The sequence below is a fragment of the Muscardinus avellanarius genome, assembly GCF_963383645.1.
Source record: "Muscardinus avellanarius genome assembly, chromosome: 7".
Taxonomy (NCBI): domain Eukaryota; kingdom Metazoa; phylum Chordata; class Mammalia; order Rodentia; family Gliridae; genus Muscardinus; species Muscardinus avellanarius.
In genome coordinates this window covers 28,115,402-28,128,878 of record NC_137793.1, presented here as the reverse complement: position 1 = coordinate 28,128,878, position 13,477 = coordinate 28,115,402, and the positions used below count along the sequence as shown (strand labels likewise).

At 58.6% G+C, this 13,477-nt stretch overlaps 1 protein-coding gene across 2 annotated transcripts; it reads right to left on the bottom strand.

Annotated features, from left to right (window-relative positions):
* Window positions 1-5,193: 5,193 nt before the first annotated feature.
* Window positions 5,194-12,495, bottom strand: GUK1 (guanylate kinase 1; the record flags this gene model as incomplete). Of its 2 annotated transcripts, XM_080698851.1 has the most annotated exons (8): window positions 5,194-5,406; window positions 5,557-5,642; window positions 6,128-6,212; window positions 6,278-6,416; window positions 7,023-7,119; window positions 7,648-7,689; window positions 8,036-8,149; window positions 12,435-12,495. In XM_080698851.1, the coding sequence occupies 8 exons, from the start codon at window positions 12,493-12,495 to the stop codon at window positions 5,371-5,373; spliced, it is 660 nt and encodes a 219-aa protein (XP_080554977.1). In that variant the 3' UTR covers window positions 5,194-5,370. The 2 variants fall into 2 exon arrangements, with proteins under 2 accessions (XP_080554977.1, XP_080554978.1); XM_080698852.1 differs by lacking the exon at window positions 8,036-8,149.
* Window positions 12,496-13,477: the final 982 nt, after the last annotated feature.

Genomic DNA, 13,477 nt, shown 5'->3' with positions numbered 1-13,477 from the left:
CATGGGGGGCTTGACCTGGGGGTTCAATGGGAACCTTCTGTACTCTCTTCTCAGCTTTTCTGTAAACCTAAAATGTTTAAGATAAAGAAAGAAGCCAGGCATGATGGCACATGTATGTAATCCCAGTACTTGGGAGACTGAGACGGTAGGATCACAGCTTCAAGGTCAGCCTCAGCAACTTAGCAAACCCGCGATAACTTAGCCAAACCTTATTTCAGAATTAAAAAAAAAAAAGTATAATAGGGCTGGGAACGTAGATGAGAGGTAAAATGTCCCAAGGTTCAATCCCCAGTGTGTGTCTGTCTGTCTGTCTGTCTGTCTGTCTCTCTCTCTCTCTCACACACACACACACACACACACACACACACACACACACACACACACACAAAGAAGGCAGGATAAAGGATACAGACATCAGGGAGCGGCCCCCAGCACTCACAGCCCATCTAGCTGCTGGGGCTGTCATGCAAGGGAACTCTTGCTCAGAAGCTGTGCCAGTGGAGGGGCCTTCGGTTTGGCCAAGGAGTGCCCCTAGGTGTCTGGGACTGGGGAGGGTGTCAGGGCTTGGGAGGAAGGCGTGTCTTCAGGAGGCCACCATCAGGACCTCATCTGGCCCTGGCCCTGGAGTAGACAGTCGGAATCAGCTTGAGGAGGAATGGGAAGTCCAGGCTTTCATCTTTCGTGGTGTGTGGTGTGGTGTGTGTGTGTGTGTGTGTGTGTGTGTGTGTGTGTGTGTGTGTGTGTGTGTTACTGGGGACTAAACCCAGGAATATTTTACCTCTGAGCTATACTCTCAATCTTTTTTATTTTTATATTTTATCAGGCTTGCTAAGTTGCTGGGGCTGGCCTTGAACCTGAGATCCTTCTGTCTCAGCCTCCCAAGTACTGTGATTCCAGGTGTGTGCCACCATGCCCAGCTGTCAAGGACTTTGGAGTTTGGAGGAAGGAGGTAGATGTAGTGGGAAAGGCAGGTAATTGAAGGGGGTTCAAAGGAAGGGTGAAGGGGCTAGGAACAGGAAGCTGGGGACTCACGGGATGGGGGGGTCTAACAGAGGGGATGAAGGCTCACACTGAGGGTTCACAGGTAGGGCAGGACCCACAGTGAGGTATCTGTGGGAGTCTCCCTGTGCTCAGCCCTCCTCCTCAGCCTGGGACACGCTGGGGCCTTATGCTGGGGACTCACAGTGGCAGCTGGAGGAAGGTACAGGCTGGGGGTGACTGGGGTGGGGCGGCCTCTGGGAGGGGATCTCTTTTGGGGTGAGCATGAAAGCTGCCTAATCAGGAAACTCTAAACTCCAGGCCTAGCCAGCTACACCTAGCACTGGCAGGGTGGAAATGACCAGCTGCCCAGGCATCTCCCCCCAACCCTGAGGCCCCTACTCACCTTGGGCCTGGACAGAGTGCTGTGGGGGCACTCTAGAATACCCCCACTGCCTGCCTGGGTACCTGCTTCCATGTACCCCTCCCAGGGTGTGAAGGGCAGGCAGGAAGGCACCCTTGAGCCTCAGCTCACCGAGCAGGGGCTGGGCAAAGACCTCCCAAGTAGCCTTCCCCTCCCTGAGGACAGTGGGACTGGGCACTGGGTGACCCTGGTCTGTAAACCAGTACCCCACTGGCAGCCAAGGCTGGCTTAGAGCCCCTCCCCAGGCCCAGCGCTGACTGCCCCTTCCCCACAGGCCCTGTGTGGGGACAGACCTCCCACTGAGGACTCTGCAGGCACAGCACTAGGAAAAACTTTTTCCTACCCTGATGAGCTGGGCCCAGAACCATCAGCCTCAACCATGCCAATCCTGATGAGCCGGGCCAGCAGGAGGTGTGCATCCTCAAGCCACCAGGACCCAAAACTCAGGCCTGGGGACCCTTGGCCGTGCCCCCTGTGGCCATGCCCACAGCCCCTATCAGATCCCAGCACTGAACTCACTGCACCTATACCCACTACAAGCACTGGCCAGTGTCTGGCCTTTCCTCCTGCTTCCCTTCTTGCTTCCAGCCTCCCCATCTTTCCTGGAGCCTCCCCCTCCTGCCTCCTGGAGGCTGCTGAGGTACCATCCATATGCTCTGGTGAAATCCTAGCAAGCCCCAGGCTCAGGGCAAAACCTGGTCCCAACAGGGTCCTCTGTTCCTCCTGCACATCTCAACTGGCCTCTACTGCTGGACTCACTGTCACACCTTGGCACACACATGCACACATCTGTCCTCACCTCTACTCACTGCCATCTCACCCATATGGGTGCACCCACAGGTGCACAGCACACCCATAACCATGGGCCCTGCCAATCCCATACCAGACAGGGCCCTCCTCGGGAAGCCCCTCCAGGACCAGGAGGGTGTGTGCTCCTGGTCTCAGGGCAGCCCTGAGCTGAGGAGAGCCCCAACATCCCTAAGGCAGGGGGCATAGTGTTGGGCATAGCACATGCTTGGTGGATGCCAGTGGCCTAGCAATTAGGGTGCCTGGAGATGCAGCATCCTGTGTGGCCTCACAGGCATGGAGACCTGCTGCCCCAGGCCAGTGGCCCGGGGCAGTACTGGGGTTTGAACTCAGGGGCATTCTACCTCTGAGCCCCCAGCCCTATTTTATTTTTTATTTGAAACAGGGTCTTACTAAGTTGCCTAGGGCCTCACTAGCTTGCTGAGGCTGACCACCAACCTGCAATCCTCTTGTCTCAGCCTCCCAACTGCTGGGGTTACATGTGTGTACCATGCCTTTTTCCCACAAGCTGTTTTCTCCTCAGTATGGGTGGGCTGGCAGGCTGTGTGCCGCCTGCACCTTGAGCCTCTTCCTGGGGGCCCAAGGAGGCACCAACCACTCAAACTGAGAAAGAGGTTCATTCCTCCCTTGGAGATGGTCATTGCTCTGCTGTCTGAACAGCTCCTACAGGCCAGGCCTCCGGGCCTGCTGCTACAGGAAGGCCCGCGGCCAAGCTGCGCACCCAGCAGAGCTGCTGGCCTGGGCGCTGATAGGGCAGTGGGGAGGAGCGAGGATGTGATTTGACCCAGTGCCCTCTCTCGCCTGTCCCTCCGCCCCATGCCTCTCCTGACTGCCCACCTGCCCTTCCCACAGCCGAGCAGCAGGACTGCCATGGGCACACGGAGAGCGCAAGAGCACATACTGTGCGGTGGCTCCAGATCAGCAGGGCCCTCCTGTCAGGACCCCTGCTCCGGAGCCACATAGCTTTCTTGTTCTCCCAGACACCACTGCCCATCCTCCCTCTTGACAGCTGCTGTGCCTGCCCTGAAACACTCCCACCCACCCCAGCGAGCAGGAAGCCAGCTCCCTGGCCCTGGTCCTACCTTGCTCCCTCCCTGCGGAGGCCCTGGCTCCCCCAGGCCAGAAGTCTTGCTCAGAGGCTGGGCTGTCTGCTACAGCCCCCCGAGGGAGGGCTGCAGAAGCTGAGCTGCCGCAGCACAGACTTCACTTAGAGGTTCGTCCAGTTGGGCTAAGTGGTGTCTGGGCCCGGTGCCCAGGCTGCTCTTGTCTGGGCCTCTGACACACTGCAACTGGCTGGGTTAGACTGGCTCATCCGCTGTAGCCAGAGGGGCCCAGCTGTGGGAGGCAGGGGCGCTGAAGAGCCCCTGCACACCAGCCAGGTCCTAGTAGCCGGTGAGGCCCTGTCAACCTCCTGCCCACTCCCACAGGTTTTCTTACAAGACACTGGGGGCCCATAGCCAACAGTCCTCTCCTCTGTGAGGTGAGTCCTCCCAGAACCCCCACTGCTGAAGGGCTGAGAGGCTGGAGAAGCTGCCCGCGAGACCTCAGAGGCTCAGAAGGGTGGATTAGCCCGCCCGCTCCTGCCCTGGACAAACCTGTGGGGTCCCAGGCAGTGCCCTACCTTCTCCAGGCCAGGAAATACAAGTCTCTCACTGAGCCCTTCCACCTGCAGGCTGGACGCTCGTCCTTCCCGAGAGTGTGTGGCTGGGCCAGGGCCACCTCTCGCCACCAAGCACAATGGGGAGTGGAGGGGGGGCCTTCAAGGGCTCCATTGTTCCCCCCTACAGCCTGGGGTCTGAATCCCTGATTGTCCCTGGGGGCAGGGCAGCAGGGAGCTGGCCAGGCTGCTGGGGCCACAGCAGTCCCTGGCCACACCTGCCCTTGGGCCTGGAGATGGGGACTTCTCAGGTCACCCTCTCCTCCCCTTCTCCTTCTAGAGGTCCAGGCCCTGCTCTGGCCCGCCCTCCACAAACATCTGGCCTTTTGGACACTGCCCAAGGCTCCCGGTCCCTCCGGCTATTTCCTCCTGGGCTCCCTGCCTGCCTCCCTTCTTCACATCCACATCCACCCACATGCCTGCATCCTGTCTAAGCAGTGGCTTCACCTAGGCAGACACCAGGCTGGGCTGCGGCTCTACTTCTGGGCCTGAGACAGCCAGTCTGCAGCTGAACACCTGGAAAGAAGAGAGGCACAGAGCAGCTGGGGTCCTGATGCCTAGGACACTTCTCATCTGGGCCCAATTCAGGGCACAGCACTGAGGACCAGGTGCCCCTGGCTTAGAGGCATCTCTCGGGAATCCCCAATCCCCCTGTTCCCACACCTAAAGAGTCTAACACTTCTACACTGGCCCTTCATGGAGCCTTGGGGCTTGGCTGGCCCTGCACAAGAACAGAGCACATGGTACCACAGGGCCAACGCTTGCCCATCCCCACAGCTTCCCATCCTGCCTCCTGCTGCGGCAGGTGCCCCCCTTCTTGGTCGGTGGTATCTGTCTCCTGAGGTTCCCAGCTGGCTCAGGAGCATCAGGAAGGAAGCAGCTGTGGACTCTTCAGGGTTGGGTCAAGGCCAGCTCTGACTGGTCCTCCTCCCCCTCCCCCATTGACCAGCTCCTGCTGTCAGGAGCAGCTCTTTGATGACTGGTAGATACTGGGTGGGGAATGGAGCCAGAGCCAAGGTAGGCTGCCAGGGGCCCAGCGTGGAGGCACTTTGATGACTGGTAGATACTGGGTGGGGAATGGAGCCAGAGCCAAGGTAGGCTGCCAGGGGCCCAGCGTGGAGGGCTATAGCACCAGCCCTGCTCAGGATTGAGCCTCCCAAACTCAGGACTATGACACTCTAGCCCAAGTTACTTTATTTAAAGATGCCAGCCTGCTCCAGCAGGAGGGACAGGGATGGGGTCAGGAGCAGCCCAGGGAGGATAGGTGGCGGGTACCCCAGAGTCCTCCAACCACAGTGAACAAGGGTATCTGGCAGCACCCCCCCAGGTGCCAGCTGAAGGTGCAGAGTAACCATGAGGCCAGTTGAGGGTCAGTTCCACCTGTCCCATAATGGGACCCAAACCCCTAGGTCCTGGGTGGGTCCACAGTAGCCCACCAGGCCCCTCCTGGAGCTGAGTCAGATGTAAAGCACAGGAAGCGCCTTCTGTAATAGATGGTTGATCCTTAGGCGTGGTCCATTCCCTGAGCTTTCTTGATTTCCTGCCAGGAAGGAAAATGGGGGTCAGAGAAGCTAGGAACATAGAGGGCCAGGCTTCCCACCCTTCCCTGGAGGTGCAAAAGGTCTCATGCCAAGCTCCATCAGCCCTCATCCAGCAAAGCCTCACCAGCCCACTGTGTAGTAGGGCCCACCTCAGACAGCGCCTGCTTCAGTGCCGCATAGGCTACATCCAGGTTGTCGTTGACTATCACCAGGTCAAATAGGCCAGGCTCCTTGCCTGGGGACAGGATGGCTGGATCAGGGGCACAGGAGGTGGGCTGGGTCCCTCCTGTACCATTGAGCTGGCCGCCTGGCCATGCAGCCCTTGTTGCAGCTGCAGGGCAGCTCCGCCTGTCCAGGCTATGAGCAAGGCCCACCAGGACAGGGAGGGACAGACCCCTTTACCAAGCTCTCAAGCCCTGCCCACTTCTCTGCAGAACCCTGGAACACTGTCCCACCCAGTGGGTGCCCTGGACACTGATCACAATGTGATGACTGCCCTTGCTCTCACACACAGCAGGAAGTCTAAACAACATCCCAGTGTGGGCCGGGCTCAGAGAGGACGACCATGATGCCCCCAGGCCGGTAGGAGGGGTGGGGCCCAAAGACCCTGGTGACAGAAAGGTGCATGGCCGCAGGGGTCCTTGTCCAGGGCCTTCCCATCTGCTCGCTGTGGCAGCTGACTGCCCCTCAGGGAGGGTGCAGGGCCCTGGCTGCACTCACTGCTGTCCATGTCAGTCCGGGCGGCAGCCAGCCGCTTTGCCAGGCTCTCCTCAGTCTCAGTGTTGCGCTGCCGCAGCCGTTGCTCCTGAAACAGGCCCACGTGGTCAGCAGTCAGCTGGCCGCCCCTCCCGCCCCCACCCAGGTACACACCAGCACATCCAGTGAGGGTGGCTGTACAAAGATGTAGATGGGACGCAGGTCGGTCTTCTTGATATTGCGCACGCCCTGCAGGTCCACGTCCAGCACACAGATGCGGTTCATGGCCTGCACAGCCTGCACGGCCGCCTTGCTGGGGGAGGGGAAAGGGGTCAACCTGGGAGCACGTGGATGCATTGCTTGACTCTGCCCATGTCCTCAAGGCCTCTAAGAGGCCCGCCTGCCCTCCCCTGGGCCTGACCTAGGCAATGGCTCACCCAACCCCAGTGCCCACTGCACTTTTTTGCAGTACTGGGGATGGAATTCAGGGGCATTCTACCTCTGGGCTACACCCCCAGCCCTACTTTTTATTCTTTATTTTGAAACAGGGTCTCACTAAGTTGCAGAGAGCCTCACTGAGTAGCTGAGGCGGGACGTGAACCTGGGATCCTCCTGTCTCAGCCTCCCAAATGCTGGGATTACAAGTGTGAGTCACAACACCTGGCACTTTTCAGAGCTTTCCACACACAGCTTCCCTCCCATGCCAGAAGTCATGTGTGTCTCCTTACTCTACAAGGACAGGGGAAGCCAGAACATGACTGGGCCTGCCTGCTTCCTGGGGCCTTCTCAGCAAAGCCCACTCTCATGGGAGAGGTGGATGGCCTGCAGAGCTGAGTCCAGGTTGAAGGGTTTCAGACGGGACAGACTAGGGAGCCTCCTTTTGCCACCGTGACCCAGGCCTACCCCAAGTGCGGCCCACCTTGTCCCATACAGGTTCCCTGAGAATTCGGCATGCTCGATGAAGTCCCCAGCTGCAATGTCACGCTGCATCATCTCCCTGGTCACAAAGTAGTAATCTGGAGAGGAGGAGGGCAGTCCAGAAGGTACCCACTGGCCTCCGTCTCTCCTGGCTTGTTCATATCTTTCCCTCCACCTCACGTCCAGGGCTGCTCTAGACAGATGTCATTGCTCACAGTATTCTCACTGGGGAGACTGGACACTGTTGGGTTCCGTGGGGAGGGGGAGTGAGGACTCCTGCAAAAGGCAGGTGGGGACAGCCCTATCTACATGAACACAGTCTCTAGGATGTGCTGAAAGGGCACCACTGCAATGCATGGCCACAAACTAAGGGTGCCTAGCACAGGACATAGGCTGCTGGGTCCCCAACCCTCTGTCCCTCCACTCTAAGTAAATTCTCTCAGGAGGACAAGGGACACCAGCACTTGCTATGATGAACAGAACCTAATTATTTACCTTTAAGGTAGGGCTCCTCTTACAGGTGACTGCACTCTACAAGAAGGCCAATGGGCAAAGGGTCCAGGGACTTCCCAATACCACCCCCAGGCTGGCCGCAGCACAGGGCACACAGATCTAAGCCGGCTCACCTTTGCCGTTCTCCTCGCCTGGCCGTGGGTTCCTCGTGGTATCTAAGAAAGAGGTCTGTCACCCACCAAGGGGACCGTGTAGCCCTCCAGCCCCACCCAAGGTCTTCCCCGGCAGGCCCACTCTTCCCTCTGCAGTGCAGCAGGGCTGGGCATGCACACCTGTGCCACAGAGGCAGAAAGGCCTCAGAGAGGGCAGCCTGGCCCTGTCTGAGATGGCCACTGAGGCCCAGGATGCTTATTCTAGACCCAGGCCCCGGGAAGGGAGAGAGGGACATGGGGCCAGGGATGTCGAGCCGAGTGCCCCAGCTGTGTGCACTGGGGGCTGCAGGAGTGGCCCCGCCCTGGGGACAGTGCCCAGCCTCTGAGTTCCTCCCCTTGTGGCACTCACGGGACACACTGAAGCCAAAGATGCTGCCATACTCCTGTAGCAGCTTCTTGAGCAGCGTACTCTTCCCAGCACCCGATGGCCCGCTCAGCACCACGGGCCTGGGTCCCGCCATGCCTGTGGGGAGTGGGCGCAGACTGAGTGGCTCTGCCTCACCAGTGCACCTAGGGCTCCACCTAGTGGGAGGCAGTGGGTGAGGCCCACCCCAGGGCCATGTCCTTGGGTAACAGGCACTGTCCTCCAAATAGCACTTCCTCTAGCAAAGATGGCTGAGGAGCAGGAAGGCTGACTATCAAGGTTCCTCCCAGGGAGCCCCTGAGCCAAACTCACCCACCTCCCAGTCACCCAGGGCCAACTCCAGCCCACATGGGGGTGCAAACCAGAGTATTCCTGTCCCCACAGATGTGACTTCATCAAGATCTGCTCAAGCCTCATTTGTTCTGGGAGCTTCCCACTAGAGCTCCCTGTCCATCCTTGATACACATGTCCAGAAGGAACAAGCTGGTACAGGGGGTTGGTATGCCCTACTAGCCCCACAGAGGGAAGGCAAATGTGGTTTGGGCTCAGAACCTTCGGCAGGTGAGGGAAGGATGGGGTTCAGCTGAGACCCACCCCAGAGCTCAGTCCACTCTGGAACCTGAGCTTTTCCCCTTTGGATATGCTGCTATCTGCCAGGACCAGGCACCCTCACCACAACCTACCTCCTGAGTTTCAGTCCTGACCCCACCAGCTCCCCAGCCTATCCAGCCTCGCTCTAGAGCGGGCCCACTTTCCCATGGTGGGGACCCCACCTAGGCAGCCCCTTCTGCCTCCCCAGGACAGCACCCACCTATTTGAGGTGCAGCCTCCATGGTCAGCCTGGGATGAATCTACCTCTGCTCTGCACTGACGGCTGGGGGGCTAATCCCTGCCAAGCCTACACCCTGCCCTTCTGAGCGCGCTAAATCCCTGAACACCCAGCCCTTGACCTCACAGGAAAGCCAGCCCCGCCCATATGCTGTGCAGGAAGGAAAAGGCAGTTGTCGTCAGGCCCTTAAGACATGCACCTGCCCACCCGGCCCCCATGAGCTGAGGGGCACAGGGGCAGGGGGCAACCCAGAGGCAGCATCTGGGTGGGCTGCAGGGGGGGCAGGAGGAAGAGCCAAGGCAGGAGCAGGGGCTACAGGATCATACTGCTGCTCTGTTCTGGGGCTCAGGCAGAGGGAGACCCTGGAGGGTATATAGCCCATGTGGGCACTCCCATATATAGAGGGGTTGCCTGGCAACCCAGCACCTTGGATCCACAGGAGTGGGGCTGCCTGGGGGCACAGTGGCTGCAAGGTTAATCCCCAATATGGGCCAAGAGGTAATCTCACAAGAGCACTGCTGCAGGACTCTATCGTGCACACGCTACACTCATACTGCATGTAGGTATCTGTGCAAGCTCTGCACACACACACCGCACATGCATAAGCATGCTTGCACACTGAAAACTCACACATGTGTGCACATTCTTGAGAAGAAACACACAGGATGACCTACAAAAAGACATAGGAAAAAGGAATCCAAGGGACTCAAAGGAGACTTGTCCAATGTCACCAAGGCTGTCTGTCAGTGATAGATGGCTTCCTTCTGCCTCCAAGGGGTCTTCTCACCAGAACATGTCTTACCTACCCACATTTCCCCCACTACATGCTGTCTCCTCTGTGGCCTCTGGACTTCCTGCCCTCACCAGGCTGGCTAGGCCCCATCACCTGCATCCAGGCCTGATGCCTCCTGCGTGTCCCCCTGCCGCCTGCACGCTCTGGCTCCCATGGCATGGCCCTCCCCTCTGCCCACAACAGTGCCCTGCCCCGCCCATATGGGCTTTGCATCTGGCCATCTTAGCACATTCAGCTTATGACCTGTGCTCTGTGATCCCAGAGCCTCCCAGGATGCAAGAGGCCTGTGATCCAGTCCAATTTCTAGAGCTCCTAGTTCCCTCAAAGGTAAATCAAATTTATGGTAGCGCTCACCTTGGGGCTTTCCAGGCCCAGTGTGTAACCCAGTATAGTGTCTACACAGCCTGCCCCCGACTGCTTGTCTTTAAGGACAGGATGCCTGCTAACTAGCTAAATAAAGCCAATGGGGTCTGCCAATAAACCTCTAACAGATATCAAGCTTCATTATCATCTGACTTCCGTGCCAAATGACATACCCACAAGCCCCATGATGCTCCCAAGGGGCTCCCACAGTCTCATGGGTGCACATTACATACAGGTTTCCTAAGAGTGCTTGCCTGGGATCCAAACAGACTGCGCCAGGGGATCCCCATCAGCTTGGCCCAAGGCAACACAGACAGACATGCCTGTGCAGGCCCTTCCCGGGCAGTGGGGCCCTGGGGAAGCCACACAGGGGTGGGTTTCCCGTGGGCAGGGCAGTCACTAAGTACCTCCCATCACACACAAGACAAAGAACAGAGCTGCAGCTCCAGAAACCCTCCAGTGGGATGGAAACTTAAGTGCTTGACTTTCACCTTAGCACCCACCCCATAGAAGTGAGATGAGTTGCAGGTCAAAGGCAACTTCTTTTGGGGAGACGTGGAAAGCATACTGAACGCTGTTTTTTTATTCTTCCAGTTCCAAATCCCAGTTGCCTGGTGAGGAAACCAAAATCCTCACAACCGTAAGAAGGGGCTGAGATGCAAAGGATTTCCATAGGAGATCAGGAGTGTCCTCAGGATCTCTGACTGAAGAATTTTTCTGGACTAACTGCCCTTTCCCTCTCCTCCTTAGGGAATACCCCTATGCTGGATACTGATCACCATCCTCACCTCCCAGAAGTCACCAACAGAGGGCACGAGTCTTGAGAGAACACACTCTCAGAAGAGAGCGCTCTCCTAAGAAACAAGTGGATTTGGGCAGATGGGTGTGAGGACAGCACCAGGAACAGCCAAGGCATTTCATTCTCATTCCTCTACCCAAGTGGGATGGGACACATCATCACCTTCAGAGGAAATATAGTCAACCTTGAATCTGGATCTCTTCCCATGAAGGAAAAGGGGGGAATGGGCTGTGTCTTGCAAAGAGTCCTGGATGCCAAGCCATAGTCACAGTGAATCCAACAGAGTCCGGAGCCCAAGGATGGTGGAGTGCAAGGGCCTTGCATCCCAGTGTTGGGCCAGCCACTTTCTCAGGAGAAGATGGAGACCTAGTACAGCCAGGATCAGGGAGGGACCGTGGGAGGGGGAACCCAGGCTCAGCACAACTAGGGTTAGCAAGGGACTCACAGGGAGACTGAGGGCCAACACAGACAAGGCCAGGGAGGGACCGGAGCCAACTGCATTGGCACCTTCCTAATACCTGCTTCCTTGGGGCTCAACACTCTCTCCCTTTCCTTCTGGTTGGCTGAGTTCACTCTCCTCCCAAGCTCTTCTACTTCCTCCTCAAATCTCCACCTGTCTCCTGGCTACTTTGCATTTGCCAAACAGAGAGCTGAATGTCGGGGTGGGGCTGAAGGGAAATATCCTTTGTTTAAGTTTATAATTCCTGGAAATTGCTAGTCTTTCTTTTTCCAGTCACTGACCCAGTGCTGGGCCAACCCTAACCCTCAATGAAAGGTAGGTCAACTTCACCACGTGGGTGTGGGTGTGGCACCCACGGGGTAGGAAAGGCCTGGGGTGTGCAGGCAGTTGTGAAGTGGGCAAAGAGGAGCTCCGGTTGATGTCACCCGAGTGGTCAACACCTTCCTAACTCTCTTCCTGGGCAGGGGTGGAGTGGAAAGTTTTCCTGGGTCCTTCCAGTCCTGGGTCTGGGAAGTCCAAAAGTGACAGAATAGCCTTCCACTCTAGGGCAATCTGCCCAGAAGCTCTTCCTGGGATCCCTGCGAGGGTGAGCTCGAGGTACACCCAAAAGGAGAAAACCACCTTCTTCTTCCATTAAGAGACACTGGCCAACCATCAACCTCGCTTCCGTCCTCTCCCCGTAGGTGCCTTATAGCGCTTCACCTGCACCATCTGCAGCGTCAAGAGCACCCCGAACCCTGTTCCCCACCTGTCCCATCTCTGCTAAAACTGCTTGGAAACAAGGGCAGGGACAACTTGGGGAACCCCGATCGCCGCACGCACGCTCAAGAAAGCCTGAACCAACTGCCTGCTATTCCCTAAGTCCCGCATCTGCGCTGGCCGCGGCGCCACGCAACGCCAGGCCATCAGCGGGGTTCTCAGGGTGCGCGGACCAGGCCACGACCACCCCCAAGCCTGGGAGACACCACGTGGTCCTGGAGCCTCGCGGGCCCTCTCAGCCCTCCGGGGAAGGGTACTCGCAGGGGCACGGAATGCTGGCGGCTAGAGCTCCGGCGGCCAGAGCCACGCGTCCGAAAGGAAAGTGTAGCCACCGGAGGCGGCGTGTCCGGGACGCGCGCAGCAGCCGTCGCGCGCACTCACCGTCCAGAGGGCCCCGGCCCAGGGCTGCAGCCGCCAGCCCCGCCAGCGGGCGCCGCAGCATCCGGGGGCCACGGCCGCCGCCTTCCAGGCCCCGCCCCGCCCCCTGTGCGTCACAGCGTCGCGCCGGCCTGCGTAGACCTCAGGCCCCGGTGGGAGGGACTAGGGCGGGGCAGGAGCAGCACCAAAGTGTGACCTAGTGCGGCCGAGCAGGTCGGCGTGGAGGTGACGTCGTTCCTGAGGGGAGGGGCGGTACGCCGAGCGGCGCCGCCCCGGGGACCCGGCCAGACCGGCGCGGCGCCGTGACGTAAACGGCAGTGACAGAATCGACGCAGCGGCATGACGTAAGGGCAAACGCAACTCGTCGCTCAGGCCCGGCCCATTCCTGCCTCGCCTCGCCTATCAGGGGCGTACGTTCCCGCCGCGCTGGCCCTGCCCTCTTACGTCATCGCCTCGCGACGCAGTGTCTGCAGGTGACCGCGAGTGTCTGCTTAGGGAACATCCGTATCTCTCGGTGATCCCTAACTTCTCTGGCCCCGTCCCTGACCTCAGCCTCCCATCTGTGCAGTGGAGGTCCGGAAGGCTGGTCCTTGGGATCCCTTCCCTAGACAGTGACGCCCGCAGGTTGGTCCCTTCTGCGAGTGGGAACCCTGCACACTCGGGGAGGCGACGGGGCTGGGCTCGGTAGCCGTGGAGTCCATTGGAGAGAGGCTGGGAGTGGGTAGAGGTCCCACACCACTGACTCCCTTGGGCTGGCCCTGAACCTCTTACTTCTTTGGGGGTCAAAGGGATGGTATGTTTGTGGGCATGCACATTGAGAGCGGGATTTCCATTTTAAAGGTAACGGGCCCTCTCCCCTGGGTGTTCTTACTCAGATAGGGACCGCTAACACAAGTTGCGCTCGCCCTTGCGAGCAGTCTAGTTTCTTGGAGTCTGGATATTGGAAACCTTGACCTCCACCTTGGACTCCTGTGCAAAGACTCCTCTGGGAATTGGGGGCATAGGAAAAGCGCTCTGGGTCTCCTTTCTCTTCATTAAGAAGGCAT